General features: G+C 42.2%; 1 protein-coding gene across 22 annotated transcripts in view; it reads left to right on the top strand.

Moving 5' to 3' along the window:
• The window catches only part of FOXP2 (forkhead box P2), a 551,538-nt gene that overhangs the window by 471,131 nt on the left and 60,356 nt on the right, over positions 1 to 20,051 (top strand). For 20 of the 22 annotated variants that reach the window (XM_077338473.1, XM_077338465.1, XM_077338461.1 and 17 more), the window contains 4 exons: positions 11,347 to 11,484; positions 12,972 to 13,151; positions 16,164 to 16,332; positions 19,373 to 19,586. In XM_077338473.1, coding sequence (XP_077194588.1) covers positions 11,347 to 11,484; positions 12,972 to 13,151; positions 16,164 to 16,332; positions 19,373 to 19,586 — 701 coding nt within the window. The remainder of the gene's footprint in view (positions 1 to 11,346; positions 11,485 to 12,971; positions 13,152 to 16,163; positions 16,333 to 19,372; positions 19,587 to 20,051) is intronic. The other 2 variants (XM_077338474.1, XM_077338477.1) reach the window with 1 other exon arrangement.

Genomic DNA, 20,051 nt, shown 5'->3' with positions numbered 1-20,051 from the left:
TCATATAAAATCCATGTACCCAGGGGCCCTAAGACCCCCTACAACGACAAAGATTGTTGGCTGAAATATTCCCTATCCCCACAGCAAACCTCCCTAGAGGTGGGGGGTGTAGATGTAATACAACTGAGCCTGAGAAGGGGCCATGATATTCCTAGCGCTGGCACTGGCCACAACCAAAGACCTGGCAGAAGAGCTCTATTCTGCAGAACTGTGATAGCTCCATCAGGACCCTCAGCTCACCGGGAATTTATTGCACCAGACTGGGGCCCAGACTAAATAGGCTTTGGCCCTGGTTGAGGCCATGCACACTTCCTTAGGGCCAGGGACATCCAAGAGATGCACACTCAGAGAGCAAAATGCTCTGTGGGGGGCATTAGCAGGCAAGGGTTCCCTCAGATAGGCAGATTTATGGTAAATGATAGACAGGAAAACAATCTTCTTTCTATGGCTTCTTCCAAGAGCTCAGATAATAAAATATTTTAAAGGCAACCATAGAATACACCATTAAAAATTAAAATAATAATAATTGTGTGCTGGCAAGACATAACTGACTCATTGTGACTCCAGGACCATGAGACTTTCTATACAAGAGATGAGTAGAGGTGTTTTGTCATTTCCTTTCCCTGCATATCAGTTCCAGTATTCCTTGATAGTCTTCTCATCCAAGTACTAACCATGGCCAACCAGGTTCAGTTTCTTGGCTTTGATGAATTTAGGCAAGGTCAGGCTATCAGGCTGCTAACTAACACAACTAAATACATTGAAAGGCATGAATTCCCTTCCATTAGCTCATGGACAGGAGCCTTATAGGTATATCAAAAGCCCAGCAACTAATTGCTACTTTGGTGGACACATTGCACTGCTTCTGGACAATTGTCCACATACCCCAGGCTGAAACATTGGATTAATCTAGCTGCTAATCTGCACTGGACAGTATCATCCCAAACCAAAGTGTGGCACAGGCTAAATTACTGCATATCAGCTAAGAACATGTCATATCTCACCTAAGGTAAATACACACTGTCATCTGTATAAAGGTACAGCAAAATGCCTTCACGGAGGATATTTTCATCTCTGGCATGATGGGAACTGCAGTTCTCAGAATGGGCTAGATGCCTAGGAGTTTACAACTGTTTACATTATACAGTTAAGCACTTTAATCAATTATTAAACTTGTTGTTCATTGTTACATGTCCTTTCCCCCCTCCCATCTCTCACAATATATGGTAAGATATTTCACTTCCAGATTTCAGAGAGTCAGACAAAGGAGACGGAAACAATTAGTTCTCTGGTTTTGTTGCTCCAGCAGTATGTGACTGATCTGATCAGTTAACATGCAGGTCTAAGCTTCCATGGAGGAATTTCTTCGCCCAAGGTCTTTAATTCTTGGTGGTCAAATACTAAACTCACACATGCACACACAAGTTGTACAAGTGGGAAGTCATAAACACAGCCACAAAGTGGCTGCAGATTGTGGCTGTGGGAGGTGGCAGGATGGGAAGCAGGCTCCACATGGCCAATAAGCACCATGGGGACACACTGTTCTGGCTGCAGCATTTTCAAGCTGTTCAGGTAACTGGCAAGGGTCCAATCCAATGGACTACCCCAACACAGCTGTGATATGCACTGGCTATCAGGGGCGGGCTTAGAGGCTGGGCTCCTGTCCCTTTAAATGTTGGACCCTTGCTGGTGCCTAGCCTCTTTTCTCCTCGGTGGTGCCAGTCCCACCTGACCCCCCCTTCTTTTTCTGATTTTGTTGTACTTACGTAAGGTTTGATGTTTTGTGTGTTCACTTATGTCACAGCTTGCAATTGGTTCAAAGGTTGGATCCATATTGGGAGGGAGGATGTGCTGGCACGCCAACTTTCCCCATTTAAGGGGGCCTTCCTAAGGGGCTGTTTGATGCAGACCCTTGGTGCCTTCTATCATGAAGGCCACCTGCCATGCATATCCGGGTTACAGGTGAGGGCCCTAGGAGAGGCAGACATCCACAGGTGCCTCGATTTTGTCTGTCACCTCCCATCACAAACTGGAGCACACATGGCATGGAGCGTATTGGAGTGGTTTGACTGCTAATGCAGGGTTTCATTGTGGTCTGTTGGCTGCAAGATGGCTGAATCTGCACTTGTTGGCACCTTTGCTCAGTTTGTATAGCATTAAAGCTGTGACCATTATCTTTCCAAACCATGGTGGATTGAGTCTTTTTCCTGTCCCACGATTCATCTCCCTGCTACACAATCAGCAGATGAAGGATTAGAGTCTTCCTTCTGTGCATGTCATCTTCCTCTTCATATCAGTGGGCTTTCCATTAAACCAGTGAAGTGTGAATAGAATGACTGCAGCCTTTAAGCCAAACTTCCAAAGAACTAAATCTTATCCATTTAAGTAAAACTAATTTCCAAACAAATTGTGGGAAGCCCTGCAAAATTTGGGGGCCAGCGCATTTGATCAAACTGATGTAGTCACTCTATGCAAACCAAGAAACCATTGCACATTTGGTGACACCAACTGGTTCAAAATACAGAAAGGAGTGCCAGACCCAGGATTAGAGGGACTGCGCTGCAATAGCTGGTCTCATTTCTCTGGAACCAGACGCAGAGGGTTGCAGTGGCGGATGAATTATCTGACCCTTGTGAGCTCCCATGTGGGGTTCCACAGGGCTAATACTCTCCCCCGCATTTTTTAACATCTATATGTGTCCTCTTGCCCAGGGGTAGTCAAGCTGTGGTCCTCCAGATGTTCATGGACTACAATTCCCATGAGCCTCTACTAGCAAACGCTGGCAGGGATTCATGGGAATTGTAGTCCATGAACATCTGGAGGACCACAGGTTGACTACCCCTGCTCTAGCCCAACTGGTTCGGGGCTATGGGCTGGGATGTCACCAATATGCGGATGACACCTAGCTCTACTTCCTAATGGATGGACAGCCGGATTTCCCCTGAGTACATTTGCTGGTTAATTGGAAGCAGTGGCTGGATGGCTCAGGACGAGTCACTTGAAACTCAATCCCTCCAAGATGGAGGTCCTGTGGCTGGGTAGAAAAGGGCAAGATCAGGAAGTACACTTCCCATGCCTGGATGGGATGCAATTAACACCTGCACCAACTGCCAGGAATTTGGGAGTGACTTTTGATGCCTCCTTTTCGATGGAGGCTCAGGTCATGAAAGTAGTCCGGACAGCAGTCTTCCATCTTTGCCAAGCCAGGCTACTAGCACTCTACCTGTCCTCAGACCATGTGGCCACAGTGATCCATGCAACGGTCACTTCCATACTATACTACTGTAACTCGCTCTATGTGGGCCTGCTATTGTATTTGATCTGGAAGCTATAGCTGGTACAGAATGCGGCTGCCAGGGTCCTCACTAGGACTGCATGGAGGGCCCACATTCAGCCGGTGCTTCGTCATCTGCACTGGTTACCAGTCGGTTTCCGAGTCAAGTTCAAGGTTTTGGTATTGACCTTCAAAGCCATACACAGTCTGAGTTCTGTCTACCTGTGGGACTGCCTGGTTGCTTATGTCCCCCGCAGAGCTGTTCGCTCTGTGGGTATGAACATACTGGTAGTCACGGGCCCTCGGGACGCTCGCCTGGCCTCAACCCAGGCCAGGGCCTTTTCAATCCTGGACCCAATATGGTGGAATGAGCTCCCAGAAAAGCTAAGGCCCCCGCCGGAGTTATCACCTTTCTGCAGGGTCTGCAAGACGGAGCTCTTTCGCCAGGCATATGGTTGAGGCCAGGGCAGAGTCCCGATATTTGATTGGAGCTGGAATCCCCCCATGTCCATCTTGTTATCAGGTTATTGTTACTGATTGATCTGCCTCCTCACTTCCACTAGTAAGACTAGTAAGGTAACAAGTAAATTGGCCCCTGGCTGGACAAGGAGTTGAGTAGCTAGAGGTTTTTTGCCTGCCGCCTTTTAGCAGTAATATGTAATTAATGGGATTTGCGGGGTTCTTATCATGTTTTTATCTTTTTATTATTGTAAACCTCTGTGAGCCCAACTGGGAATGGTGGTATAGAAATCTAAGTATGGATAGGTAGGTAGGTAGGTTAATAATTGATGGTGAAGAGATCAGATACGTTCAAGAATTCATTTTTCTTGTATCCCAAATTGATGTGAGTGGCAATTGCAGTATGGAAATAAAAGGTCAAATTGCTTTGGGTTGCTCAGCAATTATGAGTATGAATCGAACATAGAAAAGCAAGGATATAAGCCTGGCTACCAAATGTAGATTAGTTAGATCTATCATATTTTCCGATAGCCACTTATGGCTGTAAAAGTTGGACGATGCAAAAATCGGACAAGATAAATTAATTCATTTTTAGTCTGATGTTGGAGGAGACTTCTGTGGGTTCTATGGACAGCAAAAGTCACAAACAAGGAAATCCTACATTGCATAAATTCTGATACATCATTAGTAGGCAAAATCACAAACTCTGGCTCACTTAACTTTGGCCATATCCTGAGATCCAATTCGGTGGAGAAAGCAATTATGCTAAGACTGGTAATTGGAGAAAGGAAACCAGGATGACAAAGAATGCGGTGGTTGGACGCAATCAAAATTGACACCGGCCAGAACACCGCATGACTGAGGAGGCGATGCTGCATCAAGGATTGTGGCGGTAGCTGTGCCACAGGATCATCAAGAGTCAGACATGTCTGAATGGCTGACAACTACAACAACTTCCAAGCCAGTGTGCATACTTTTGCAGCCTTAAACATCTTCCAATATCTGCCAACAATACACAGTAATCTTGAGCCTAATGTTTTCCACCAGCCGGCTCAAGGTTGACTCAGCCTTCCATCCTTCCGAGGTCGGTAAAATGAGTACTCAGCTTGCTGGGGGGTAAAACAGTAATGACTGGGGAAGGGAATGGCAAACCACCCCACATTGAGTCTGCCAAGAAAACGCTAGAGGGCGTCACCCTAAGGGTTAGACATGACTCGGTGCTTGCACAGGGGATACCTTAACGTTTACCTTTATACAGATTTCAAGATTATAATATCACGTCCATAACTTCAATAATATAGCTAAGCCCCAAGATTATCTTGTCTATTTGCTGCAGACTCCACTCAGCAGGCTAAGCTACTGCTCCACTCATACAGCAAGTTTGCAGAATCAGAATATTTCTTCTGTTGACATACACAGTCACTGCATATGATGAATTTCAGTATAGGGAAGCTCATCAGGTAGCAGGAATACAACTATGGGAATTGGTTAATACCAATAGACAGATACAAGGAAAAGGGTTCCATTGCACAGAAAGGTTAGTCTGGACTCAGTAAGTTTTTGTGAGCATTCAGAAGATTACTGAATCCTGTCCATTCCCCCCCAAAAAGTTAGAAAACTGAGCTGCATAAAAGAAAAGCAGTTGGAATTATTTAGATTTTTAGATAAGCCAAATTCTCTCACATCTCTGTAGCCTCCCAAGATAGAGGCATAGGAAAGACTGCACTAATGACTTGCCCTCCACCCAATAGGTAACACTATTTAATTTGGCTTCTTTTGATTTACTAGTGTACCAATTCAAACTGTTTTCCAGTTTTGAAAATCTGTTTTTCCATTGTTCTCGGATAATCCTACAGAAGACAATAAACATTGTATTTTTATATTTGTAAACAGAGAGTGATTTTGTTATTGCATTAAGGTAATCCTTCAGAAGAGCCTCTTGTGGCACAGAGTGCTAAGGCAGCAGACATGCTGTCTGAAGTTCTGCCCATGAGGCTGGGAGTTCAATTCCAGCAACCGGCTCAAGGTTGACTTCCATCCTTCCGAGGTCGGTAAAATGAGTACCCAGCTTGCTGGGGGGTAAACGGTAATGACTGGGGAAGGCACTGGCAAACCACCCCGTATTGAGTCTGCCATGAAAACGCTAGAGGGCGTCACCCCAAGGGTCAGACATGACCCAGTGCTTGCACAGGGGATAGGTAAAGGTACTCATTTTACCGACCTCAGAAGGATGGAAGGTTGAGTCAACCTGGAGCCGGCTGCTGGGATTGAACTCCCAACTTCATGGGCAGACAGCTTCAGACAGCATTTCTGCTGCCTTACCACCCTGCGCCACAAGAGGTTCTAAGGCACAGGGGATACCTCTAAGGCACAGGGGATAATCCTTCAGAATAATTTAGAAGTTCACAAGAAAGCATCTGGTACTGTTACTCAGTGTCCTTGGGGTGAGGTATCTGTACTTCTTAGCAGATATGAACTGGACTCAGGTTCGAGTAGCCTCCCTCTTCTTGCCAACCTTCCCAGTCCTCAATCAGTGCTAAACTTTCTTCAGTCAATCCTAAACTTTCCTAAATCAGAGTTAAACTCCAGCTGAAGTTTTTTTTAGCAGTCTACAAATCTTTTTGCTCAACTGACACTAACCCTTTTAGCAGCCTGTCACTCAGAGGCTCACTGGCTCTCTGAAGCATTAACCCTTCAGAGTTTGTCACATGTTTATACAGCACTTGTGAGCTTTAAAGCACAGTCTGTCACAGGGTGCCAAAAATGAGTACTAGAATTGAAGGGTGGTATGGAGTTCTATATGGAAATAAACTGACATTTCGCCATTAAAGCTTGCCTAGAATTCTGATCCATCTCAATAAAGTATCTGTTTGCATGAGTGGCAGTGCCAGGGCAGAATGCAGCCATTCAGCCTTCCCTGTCCTTTCCAGCAGCCTGGAGACTGGGGAGATTGCAGCCTGCAGGAGGGCCTTCCCTGGCCTCTCAGCGGGCAGGAAAACAAGGAACAGGGCGGAAGACAGATGGATAGGCATCCTGCTGGCAGGAGGTATGCTGTGTGGCTTACCTCCTGCCAGGATGGAAGTGGGTGGGGACAGAGCAGTGTGGATGGCTGATGGACAGTTGACCAGGCCCCCTCTGCTTAGCTCTTTCTGGCACTTCGTTCTCATGGCACTTGGGGTTTGGGAAGAGGGTCTGATTGACCCTCAGTGGGGGAGAGGTTTCACCTCATTGGGGGAATACTCCCTTGGTGAGGGTCAATCAGAAGTGCATATTGTCAGAAGGACACACATTTTCATGTGATATAATGTGTAACGAGCAGAAGATTGTAAGTACGTTTTCTTCAAAATATATAAAACATCTGAAATATTGTTTGCAGCATGATTGTATTTTATATATATCTTTCAAAACAATCAAGGTTATATACCCATTTATTATTTTAGTATAATGACACATGCAACTGGATGGATTGCAAACTGTTAAGAGCCCAATGGTGTGGTTCGCTATTTTTACAATATGTATTTAAGATATCCAACATTTATGACATTGAGCAGCAATTTACAAGCCATATGAAATATGAACTTTTAACTTGATAAAATCTGGGGTGTCTGCAATTAGTATGCCACTTTTCTGGAGTCTTAATAGATTACTACTGAACAGTGTTAAATGTGTTTTCTCGTTCACTGACTAAGACATTGTGGTGAGTATCAAAATTATGAAGGGCCCAAACAGACAGGTAACTAAAAATTGGTGCACCCAGGCTGAACACAAAACCTGCCAAGTGAAAGAGGCAAATCTCCTTGTTTGAGAACAAATGGGATGAGGGTTCTTACTGTTTATTATTAAAAACACAGCAAGAACAGACCTGTCTACCTCAAAGATTATTATATTGAAATAATAAAAAGAAATGGAAGCCAGACTAAACAGTATTATGAACACTGTTGCCGAAAATATCAGCTCTCCATTTAGTTCCTAACTACTACATAATCCAGGCTTTCTCAACCAGGGTTTTGTGAAATCTTGGGGTTTCTTCATGGCCTTGGAAGGGTTTCCCAAATGGGTGGGAGTTAATTAATTTTAATATATTTTTTTAATTTGCTAGACATTTATCAGGTGATATGACCATGTATTATCATGTCGACCCATCCCCTCTCCCCAAATAGCCAATGATGGGCCTGGAGGGGTGGGAAGGGTAGGGGCCCTGAGGGTGGATACACAACTATGCTTCCCAACCATATTCTGCACAATTGTGCTACATCTGGGGTTTTTTGAAGGATGAAGACTAATTCAAGGGGTTCTCAACAGTAAATAAAATGGAGAAAGAATGACATAATGTCTAGTAGAACTTTTCTCATCTTGTGACACCACAACATTCCACATTCTCCCACCAATTCTGGGACCAGAGAAATGTGGGATGCCATAATCTGACTATCAACGGGAACAGACCAGAAATCTACAGTGTCCCAGGCACATTTCTTCTTTTGAAGTCCCTAGCTATAATACACATTTTAAAATGGTTATGCATGATGCACATAAAAAAGATGCGATACTTACTAAAGTCAACAAGTTAACAAATATATAAATGTTTAGCTTGAGGCTTGTCGGATGGCCCTCCACTGACCCTAAACAGGACCATGATTGATGTTATTAGAAGTTACTTTATGTTTAGAATAATCTTCTGTTTGGCTGTGAGTGGTAAAAAACAAAACAGAGAACTAGAGCAACCCTAAGCTGGCAACCCTGAGAGGAGACCTCCCTGTGCACAGCAGTCTTGACCTTAGTCAGGTTTATGCACACCTAGGTGTAAACTGCACAGAGCTATTATTCCAACCCCAGATCGATTCAGTCCCTGCCCTCCACACAGAATGCATTAATTTCTGTTTGGATTTGGGGCGATTTAAAATTTCCTTCTGCAGCAAGAAGGATTGATCCGGAGTGACCCTACCTTTATTGTGCGATATCTTAGAGTGCTTTTAAGCATCAATATTTAAAGGCTGTTTTGGATCTGGGCTCTCCTCCGTGGTAGAGGACAGGTGGTCATGTGACAAACTTGCCATAAAGGAGAAGCCCCTAATTTCTCTCAACGTTTGTCGGTCCTGGATTTTCTCTCCCTTCTCTGCCTTTTTCGATCCTCTCCGCCCCCCCCCCCAAGAAAAGAAAGAGGCTCCCTGCTTGGCTCCTCCCACCTTTCAAGAAAAGAAGGAAAGAGGCTTGGCTCCCCCCCTTCTGAACTACCCTAACCACGTGCAGAACACTTTCCTGTTTCAATGGGGGGGGGGGGAGACCCGAGTTCAAAGAGATCTGAATTCAACAGGATTGACAATGGAATAAACAAAGTACAGTATTTGCTGGCGTATAAGACTACTTTTCCCCCCTGAAAAATATGCCTCCAAGTGGGGGGGGGGTCGTCTTATACGCCGGGTGCACTTCAGTTGGGATAGACATAGCTGCCCATAGTACTGTAATGTAATGTAACAAACTCTATATTTTGAGTGGAAATGTCGGGGGGTCGTCTTATATGCCCAGTCGTCTTATACACCGGCAAATACGGTAAGTACAGATTCTGCCCTAGTTAGTGTGGAATTCCAGAACATGAACCTACACCAATCTGGCAACCTTAACTTCACTGCAACGCTTTTTTTTTTTTAACCTGAAAGATGTCACTGGGTGCCAGGTAGCTCTGGGGACATTACACACTTGTGAGGCCCCACTTCCAGACTTCAAGAAATATGTTCAGACTAGGGACAGCCAACCTCCAGCTGGGTCCTGGAGGTCGTTTGGTATTGCTGCTCATCTACAGACTATAAAGATCAGCTCCCTAGGCAAAAATGGCTGCTTTGGCGGGATGACTCTGTAGCATGGTATCCTACTGACATAAAGGGATGCCAGCCTCCAGGTGGGGTATGAGAATCACCTGGAAGTACAGCTCATCTCCAGGCGGTTAGGCTGAAAGGAAAACTCTCTCTCATCTTATGCAGGCCTTTCTAAAGGAATGCACATGGCCCCAGACATGCCTTGGCTAGCACAGTCTGTTGCTTGGCTGGTGATGTCTGCTCTTCTGAAGTGTCAGGCCTACTGATGGCAACTGCAGTCCCTGTTGTCTGCAAGGCCAAGTCGTTGCCTAATAAAAGTGGATCACCTAGTTTCCCCCAAAGTCTCTCTGTCTACTACTCTGCCCTGTAAAGCTAACTCCCACTTGAAATTCTGGGCCACTTATGCCTTTGAGTCTTTTCTGGCAAATACTGTTTTTTATTTACCAGGCCAAACTTGATAAAATATACTTCAGTTCCCATGTCTCTCCAGCCATTTACTTGTTCACTATTTACAGTTTCAGGCTGTAAATATTCTTTATTTAGATCTTTCTGCACTTTCCAGACTTGCCGGATTGATGCTAGTCTGTCTGTGGCCCAAAATACAAAAAGTTGCTGGTAAAGGCTGACCAAAACCCATAGCCCAGTAGGGACACACCCGCACCACTTCCCCCCAGCCACAGTCTGCAAACCTCCACCATTGTCTCTACATCACCACTCATCTCTAGATTATAATTATCAGCTCTACAGGCAAAAATGGCTACTTTGGAGGCTGGACTCTGAGGCATTGTACCATTCTGAAGCTCCACCTACTAACCTCCAGGAATATTTCCAACCCAGGGGTAGCCAACCTCCAAGTGGGGCCTGGAGAGCTCCTGGAATTACAGTTCATCTGCAGACTATAAAGATCAGCTTCCCAGGCAGAAAGGGCTGCTTTGGAGGTTGGACAGGATGGTTGTGGAGGAGAAACATTTAAGGCCTCCCAGGCAGGTTGTTGTGGATTTGAAACACTTGAGGCCTACTGTACAGAGTTGTTGTGCAGATGAAACAGGAGGCATAAGAACCTCTGCAACAGCTTCATCCAGTTTCATCTGCATAAGAACCGTGTGTAATAGGCCTCAAATCTGCAGAGAGTCACAAAGAAGAAACACACATGCCTTGGCTGTTTCTTCCCTCTAGCAGCGAGGCTGGCCAGAGCAGTACTTAAGTGAGAAGGGGCTTTTTGTGTCATCCAACTGTTTGGAAGAAGGGGAAAACTTCCACCCCCCCAAAAGGAAATCACAAGTAACCTCACAGACTCCTCTGCATTGCTCTCAGAAATGCCTCCCTCCCTTCAATCGGGCTGTAGAGGCTTCCTTCATAGCAGGCCTGAAGGGAAGGGGGAACACACTCACCAGCCACCTGCCAGCTCCATCAGTGGTCTGAGGCAAAGTGTGGGAAGTTGTTGGATGTGTCAATTAGGACAGCCCTCAGGCAAAAAGGGCTGGCACAGCCTGTCCAAGCCTTCATTCCCCATCCCCCCGGCAGCCCTACTGACCTATCCCGGTGGCGGTCAGGGGCACATTGGTGACGATTGCAGCAGATTGCCCATCGCCAAGTTGTTGGGGGTGGGCGCCAGTAGGGCCCGGCCAGTCAGGATCCTCACTGTGAACATCCTGATTGGCCTGCAGTTAGGAAGTGAAGGCCGGATTGTCTCCACCCAGGAGGCCTCTGCTCAAATATTAATAGCAAAAGCTGTTACAGATATAGAGTCAAGGTATATGACAAATATGTGTTTCAATATATTGGCTATCTTTGGTTCTTCAGGTACCTGTTTCAGTGGCCATGATGACTCCCCAGGTGATCACCCCACAGCAAATGCAGCAAATTCTCCAGCAGCAAGTTTTATCTCCACAGCAGCTTCAAGCACTTCTCCAACAACAACAAGCAGTTATGTTACAGCAGGTAATATTGTGTGCATCTTTATTATCTTTTTGAATAGCTAAGCCTTCTTCATAGTTTGTGGGCCAAGAAACAATCATTAATGTATTGTTATCAGATTAGGTGGCAAAATTGTGTTTTTCTGATAGGTGTATATCTATGTATTTCGTTTTGATGAGAAAACTTGATCTAATTGGTAGCTTAAGCTTTTAATGACATAATCAAGATGCCTGAAGCCAGACTTTCCTGCTGGTTCTAATTTGAGCCATGGCCAGTTACAAATTTTAAAGTATTGTTAGAAAGTTAATACATTTCACTACCAAAAACTACTACTAACAATCTGTCTGTTCATTCCAGTTTTTGTAAAATAAGGCATAAATTAAATAAAAAATGTTTTTATGTTGTATTGGGTTTGTGGCATATGGCCCTTTAACTAATCCAGATTCATTAAGATAGATTCAGGTGGACAGCCATGTTGGTCTGAAGCAGCAGAACACAGTTTGAGTCCAGTGGCAGCTTTAAGACCAACAAACTTGTATTCAAGGTGTAAGCTTTCGTGTGCATGCACATTTTGTCAGATACACACGAAAGCTTAACAGATTCATAAAGGATAACAGGCAGCTGCTGCCAAACCATTTTTTGTAAACAAAACTGCACAGCCAATTAGATGGCCAGTTAGAAGGTACACTGGACAAAAGACTTACATGACCCCACTCACATTTTTAAAATACTTGTCAGGTGCCCAGAAAGGACTTGGTGTGTATGACAGCACCCACAGGTACCACCTTGGTGATAACATGTAACTTGTCTTAGTAAATCCTGCAGCCAGCTGGGCGACCTTCGGTTCGCCACAACACTAATAGAGCTGTTCTGATTGAGCAGTAATCTAAGGGCTCTCTCAGCCTCACCTACCTCACAAGGTGTCTGTTGTACAGAGAGGGAAGGGAAGGCAACTGTGAGCCGCTTTGAGACTCCTTCAGATAAGTGTCATATAAGAACCAACTCTTCTTCTTCATACTGCTGAACAATTAACAGAATAATTAAGTCTCCACATGATGCCTCTTTAAGGAATGGGTGGTTTTGTTTGGCCCTACTTGAACTTTTGAATATTTATTAGGTTAGAAGACTTTCTAATTGACACTACATGTTATGATTTTTTTTAGTCAGTTGTTAATTGCCCTGAGTTGACAAAGGAAAGGCAGGATAAAAATTGTGATTATTATTTCAGATATTTATTAAATTTGTGTGGTAATCTGGGAAGTAAATTGGTCCTAGCTGCATGCCTTTTAGAATATATATCCTTTTGTTTAGGATATTTTGGAATCTGCACTGGAAAATTTCAGAACTGCCTTGGGAAAAATATGTATGTAGAGCTGTTTCTTCAAACTACATTTTTATTCTAAGGTGAATCCTAATTAATGCCTTGTTGTATTATCAACCTGGAAGTTCAGGGGATTTTTATTGGATTGAAAATTTGCCCCTATTTATCAAAGTCAAAATTATTTATTCAGCAACAGCTACAAGAGTTTTACAAGAAACAGCAAGAGCAGTTACATCTTCAGCTTTTGCAGCAGCAGCAGCAACAACAGCAGCAACAGCAGCAGCAGCAGCAGCAACAGCAACAGCAGCAGCAACAGCAGCAGCAGCAACAGCAGCAGCAGCAGCAACATCCAGGAAAGCAAGTGAAAGAGGTTAGTTTCTTAAACAGTCAATTGATAAATCATTGCTTGGGTCTGGGCCAGCCATGGGTCCCAAACCTTTTTGAGCCTGCAGACCCCCTTGAAATTTTGAAAGGATGTGGTAAGTGCCACTGCAAAATGGTTGCCAAAGGAGATGGAACCAAATATAATACTTCCCTCCCTAATGTGCAAGAGAATCACAGAAGAGAAATAAAGGAGAGGAAAGAAGAAAGATGAGGGAGAATATAAAGACCTAAAGGAGAAATTGACCCATACACTGACTAAGGAAAGCCTAGATGCTTAGCAATCCTTGTGGTCCTCCATTGGCTGCAGCTGTCATTGAAGCTGTAGAAAACCCTTTCATGAATCATAGAAACATAGAGTTGGAAGGGACCTCCTGGGTCATCTAGTCCAACCCCCTGCACTATGCAGCTGCCCATTATCCTTTATGAATGAGAGAAACTAATAATAAGCCCTGTCTTACAATGGTATCTCCTGCTTTCTAAAAAGTTCAGCAGAGGCAAGCGAAAGTACCGATGGACATTTGTAGATACCATGTTAGTTAGCAAAAGTACTGATGGGCATTTGTAGATACCATGTTAAAGAACCCTGAGATATATCCTTTTTTTTTTTTTAGATTATGGGAATCTATTGGTGTTGCTATAGATCATGGCTAGTTTACACAGTTTTGTCCCTGTGGACATACTGGCACAGAAAATGGATGATATGAACCAAATTCTCTGCTTCTTGAGAGTAATTCCTCTGATATTAAAGGCTGACAAAATGCACAGCTGCAGTTGCAGAAATCATTGTCAAAAATGGCAACTGTATCCATGGAGATTTTGGTTTATACAAATTATCTGTGTAATATGTCCTCAGTGTGCATTGCATGGAGACAAAACCAATCTATGGAAATGGCTGAAACAAATTTTTGAAATGATCCGTATGCACATACACACACTATTAAATAACTGAGCTAGTATGTTAGAACTCATCATCAGTCAAAAGCTTGACCTGAATATGCTGACTACTCATTTTGCTGGCTGAAGACTTCCGTATAACTTGATAGTTTTAACTATTTAACTTGACTGTTTTAACTATTATTGTAAGCTACTTTGAACCTCAAGGAAAGGACAGATATAAAAGTTTTAATGTTTTCTTTTGCATTGCCTTTAAAGTGATGGCTGCTATACTAAGGGATATCATCTTACTATTTCTCATTCAATGTGGTTGGTACAACCATTAGTACTTTGCTGTGGAAGCGCCACCCTATATTGTCACTAAGTGCTAAACTAGAAATCGCATTACATTTTTTAAAGAGCTGAGTGCAGGGGAGAGAGGGCTCTTGTCTTCCCCTTTTCCTGTATAGAAATGATTCTGGGGTGAATTATTTCCCCCATTTTTCTGTGCACATTGAGCAGCCAAAAAGAAGGAATCCCCCCCCCCCTCCGTGCTATTTCTGGTCAGAAAAAGGCCCAGAAAAGAAGACAAGACCTTCTTCTCCCCTGGGGCTGCTATGGAGTTGCAAGGAAGGCCTGAGTTCAGGAAACATGACTCTTTAGAAAATGTAATGTCTAGTTTGGCCATAAGTCTGAAAGCCGTGAAAGAAGAACTTTGCTGTCAGCCCTTGCTTGTAACCATATCATTTGGAAATTTAGCTTCCCTTTCTGCCATCCTCTAAAGTTCACCAGTCGTTCCTACAGGACAGTAGGTAAGCTACTGATTATTTGATGATGACTGCATGTAGGAGTTTTATCTTGTCTTTGTTGTAGATGATACAGATCATGCAAATATAGTCCATTATTTAGAAAAGGAGAGCAAGAGTGGGGGGGGGGGAGAGGGAAAAAAACTCTGGGCATAGATTTCAAAGTCACAGACCCTGATTAATGAACTGCTACTGTATGTTTGGAGTGGTGAGTAGAAAGTTACAGTTTGATATGCTCATAAATCAACCTGACAAGCCAGCTTCTCAGGCCTAGCCTGCACTTGTCAGCAAACTGCATCAAATACAAACATAATACAAACAAAACACGTTGAAGTAGTTAAATTGATCAGCAGGTATCGTAGACGTTGTCTTGTAGCTGCCCATTATGCAAACGTACAGGAAACGGTCCTGACCTCCTGAGGCTTTGTTTCTGTTTGGATTTGTGAATAGAATTTCAGACAGCCATCAACTACAGAATAGAAATTGCTCCCTTATTTCTCCCGAGGCTTCGGGCAATCCACATGACTTGCTCCATTATGCAGTCTGTTTTCCAGTGAGCGCATCAGAAGTTTCTCTTTTCCCCAAACTCAAAAAAGGAAAGGTCTTCCACAGCAGCTTGTCTTTCTCTGAAGTGTGACTACATCCTTCTACCCTCCTGAGCTTAAAGAACTCCAGTTTGTCTTGTAATGCCTCACAAAACTGGAAGTTATGATTTTTCCTTATAATAGGGGGCTCTGCTTTGCCTCAGATATAATGCTGGATTGTTAATGTATTCCTCCCTTCACAAAAAAAAAAGAGCAGCAAAGAGCTAACAGGCCAGTAAAGCGAAGGCTACATCCCAGTTTACTAATAGATCACTGGAGACTTCATTTATGGGCCACTGCAAATCATACTTATTCAGTTGGAAAAACAAGAGCGCCTTTGAATCACAGACAATTGTAAAGAGTTGCACTTTTTAGCCGAGATAAATTTATCAAATATCACAAAGTGTGATACCCCCCCACACACACAAACACACACACACTCCCTGTCTAGTTTTGGAGCAGCTGTTGTCTGCTTCCTTCTGACCCTTTGCCAAAGAAGAGCTTTAAGAGCATGTTGTTTATTTCTTTTAATAACTCTGACTTAATTACTCAAAATAAAAATAACTTGGGGCCGGGGGGGTGCAGTCTTGGTTATTTCTGTAACTAATGTTTAATAATGGAGATAAGAGGGAAAGCTGGTTAAACTGACGCTTCCATGTGTGACAGTCTTTACTGCAGGCTCTCAGCTCCATTTGTCTCTCCCCTCCTCTTTCTATATCTATATCTCTCTGGCAGCAGCAGCAGCAGCAGCAGCAGTTGGCAGCCCAGCAGCTTGTCTTCCAGCAGCAGCTCCTCCAGATGCAACAACTTCAGCAGCAGCAACATCTGCTGAACCTTCAGCGTCAGGGACTCATCTCCATTCCACCGGGCCAGTCTGCTCTTCCTGTCCAATCGCTGCCACAAGGTATATAAGCCCACAGATGACTAATTTCCAGTGAGCATTCCATTGCTAGTGCTTTCGGTGGTTTTTTTTTTTTTTTTACACCAGCTTTATTCTTACCTGTAGTCTTTGTTTTTCCTGGTTTTTTCCCCCCACTGTGTTTGTTTTTGAAATCAGAAGGCAGAATACTGCATCAGGGTGTCTTTTAAAATATATATGTAAAATGAGCTAAAAACAAAATATCACATTTTAACATTTCAAGGTTTATTCATTTACACTGAGATTAGATAACCCAAATTTCTTATGAATGGGAACCATTGTCTTTTAGCCAGTGGTCTTGACTCAGTAGATAGTATTGTATATTCAGAAGACTGCTGCCATAGGGGAAAATAGCTTTGAAAACTCACTAAATAGGAAAAAGAATCACAAACACCTTGAATAAATATAGTTAGTTAGGAAATTTTTATCCTGCCTTTTTACAATTTTAGTCAGGACATATTGCAACAATAAAATTAAAATTACATAATAAAACACTTGTGAACAATAAATCATACATCAATAGTAATGACTAATTATTAGGAGAAGAATAAGTCAACAAGAAAACACGTAAGAGAGTATATACAAAATTCAGTAGAAAGTCACGTCTAATAGTGTAACTTTTTGTCTAATAGTGAAGATGTTTGTATCTCAATTCAACATGAAGCTTCTCACACCACTCTTCTATTACCATACTTCATAATTACAATTTCATATACTTCAACTTACACAGGTATTGAACATTTTATCCTGCCATTATGATCACTAGCCTTAAATTTTCAGCTGCTTAAATATCCATATTTCCAAAGTGAAGACAGAAATTATATGAGTCTCCCCAAGTGCAGCAAATACAGAAGAAGAAAGGCTGACAGCTCCTCTCATTCTGGAAGGGGCTCATCTTCCTTCCAGGCAATAAAAAGAAAAAAAACAAATTAATATGGTCCTGTACCTCCTTTGTACTTCCCAGGGGAAGCATCTGTTCCTTTGACCCTGAGGTGACATCAATTATCAGAATACTGTCCCGTGTTATACTGATCAGCAGATGAAGAGAGCAAAACTTCACATTACCTCCAGTTGACATTATTGGGGGGGGGGGTGGAAATCCACAAACCATCTTTCTGTGCAACTCGTGAAGAGCTCTGAGTTGTTATGAAGTGATGTTAGTTGGGTGACAGGAAAGTGTGAGCTCATTCTATGTAACATGAGAACATTACCAACCCCAATGAATGCATGAACCACTGGCATATGTATGCGAGCATAATGCTTCTCAGGGAGAACTGTTGAATGATGCCAAAGTGTAGATCCTTGAGCAAAATAGTTTCTATACAAAGCTGATGAAGGAGGAACAGTGAACAATGTGGAATATGTAGAGAAGGCTCTTGGGCCCTTTCTAGATTAGCCTTCTTTTAAGACTTTTCCAACAAGCAAAACAAAGTTAAAAAGAGTTATTTAAGTATTACAAGCCTACCCTTAGCTAGCAAATCATGAGGAGCGTGGTTGTTGAAACCTCAGCTAATTTTTAAAAACTGGTTGTATTCTGATAATAGAGTGAGTCTGATTTAATGTAGTGGTAAACATAGCAAGAGTAGTTGCAGCATCTCAAATGGTTTAAAATGATTAGTCTCTACTAAACTAATTTACTGTGCTGCATCTTACTTTCTGGTTTGCTTTTCAAGAGCACCTCTATGTTTGAAAAAAGTTTCACAGGAAAAATGTACTCATTGGAATATAGTACAGTGCAATAAAATAAAATTTGTGCTGTTCTTGTGCAAAAAGGTTCATCACGCTTGCTATCCAGCATGACATGTGATGATGGAATGTTTACAATCCATGGAAAATCATGATTAGTGAAAACTATTGGGGGTTTTTAAAATCACATTTCCATTTTTTTAATTTACTTAGCACCATTGATATGAAATTAAATTGTAAGTAAGAAAATTTTCAAGAATGTATCTATTACCTTACTCATCTTAAAAACTATTTTGTTTTGCCCTCAAAATGGTATTCAAGAAATGGACATGTCTGCAACATTTTAATTTAATTTACTTATTTACATACATCATTAGTCCACTATCCTTGCAATGAGTCAAGACAGTTTTTAAGCCATTATATTAATCTTTTTATGGATTGAAAAACTAAGTTTAATTTGGTTGTTTCAGGCTGGTTTTTGGTCAGCACAGTACTTGCAAGAGTGTAGTCTTGTAACCGTAGCTGCTAGCTATATCTGCAGTTTTCTTTCCAATGACAGAGGTTGTGAAGGAATAGCAAAATGCTTGTCCATATGAAAGTAACTTAAAATAGTGCTGTTGAGTTAAGTGGTACATTCAAAGAAATGTCTGCTTGACTAGCCCTTGTCTGCAAGCTGTTGCCATTCTGGAAATAATTCATTTATTGCAATTCGGAACTTAAACAGGAGAACCTACCGTGTGGTTAAAAATTAGCCCAGCCTAAGTACTGTACATTAGATGAAATTCTGTCCTAGATTTTAAGACTTGTATAATCCAGTGTTCTTTCAACTTACTCTCCTGACTTATATTTTTCCTAAATAGCGAAGGCTAAGACTTGTGTCTTTATTGCAATTGGATATTATTCTCATCATATTTTTGGTTAAAGAAATGCTTCTGAAAAATTTTGTGAACTTTGGGTACATTTACCCATTGTTAAGATTCAAAAAACTGGATTTCACAGATAATGAAAATTTCATTTAAAAGCTTCTTTGACTACCTGTTTTTTCAAATTGTAGTTGCTACTTGTCATATACAGCTTTGATTTTTGAATAAATATTTTAAGTAATAGCATATTAGGTAAGCCAGTGACCTTTAAATTGACTGTAATGTAAGAGAAAAAAGAGCCAAATTTTGCTCCATGTCAATAGATGTAAAATGAAGGGGGTTTTTTTACTGCATGTTGATTGTACTGGAAAAACTGGATCACTTTTATTGTTGGCATTAATCCATTAATAACACTGAGCTCATTATATGAACCTCTTGCCTTTGCTGTATTAGTGGAACTCTCTTTCATTTTATAGCTGGCTTAAGTCCTGCTGATATTCAGCAGTTATGGAAAGAAGTTACTGGAGTTCACAGTATGGAAGACAATGGCATTAAGCATGGAGGGCTAGACCTCACTACTAACAATTCCTCTTCTACTACCTCCTCCACCACTTCCAAAGCATCACCACCAATAACTCATCATTCCATAGTGAATGGACAGTCATCAGTTCTAAATACAAGACGAGACAGGTAATGAGATTTGTCATTTGCTTTTTCATCTGTCATAAACGTACTTCATGGGCATTATAGTTATGACTTACACAGTAAAGAAAACCATTGTTAAATACAATTAGTCACTTCAAATCTAGTCTCTAGATTCAATAACGTTTTTTTAAAGGAAGAGGAATTAAATCATTGTAACATTCCTAGCCTGTGTTATAGGATTCATTACTGTTTAGTGAGTATTATAATAGATTGTGTATTACTGATTTTACATTTTAGTGAAGTGTTTAAAAGAAGGAGACTTCCTCCAGTGGGCTGTCCCTCTAGAGCAGGGATTCTCAACTGGTGTGCAGCAGTATATTGGTGTGCCATTGGTGCACCCAAGGTGTACTGCGGCATGCTGGGATTTAAAAAAAACATTAAACACCCTTATATGAGTAGGTCAACCCACCTCCTTCTAAAGTAGCAAATGATGGGACTGGAGGGAGTGGA

Source organism: Paroedura picta, chromosome 5 (assembly GCF_049243985.1).
Source record: "Paroedura picta isolate Pp20150507F chromosome 5, Ppicta_v3.0, whole genome shotgun sequence".
Taxonomy (NCBI): domain Eukaryota; kingdom Metazoa; phylum Chordata; class Lepidosauria; order Squamata; family Gekkonidae; genus Paroedura; species Paroedura picta.
This window is presented reverse-complemented; position numbering and strand designations above follow the sequence as displayed.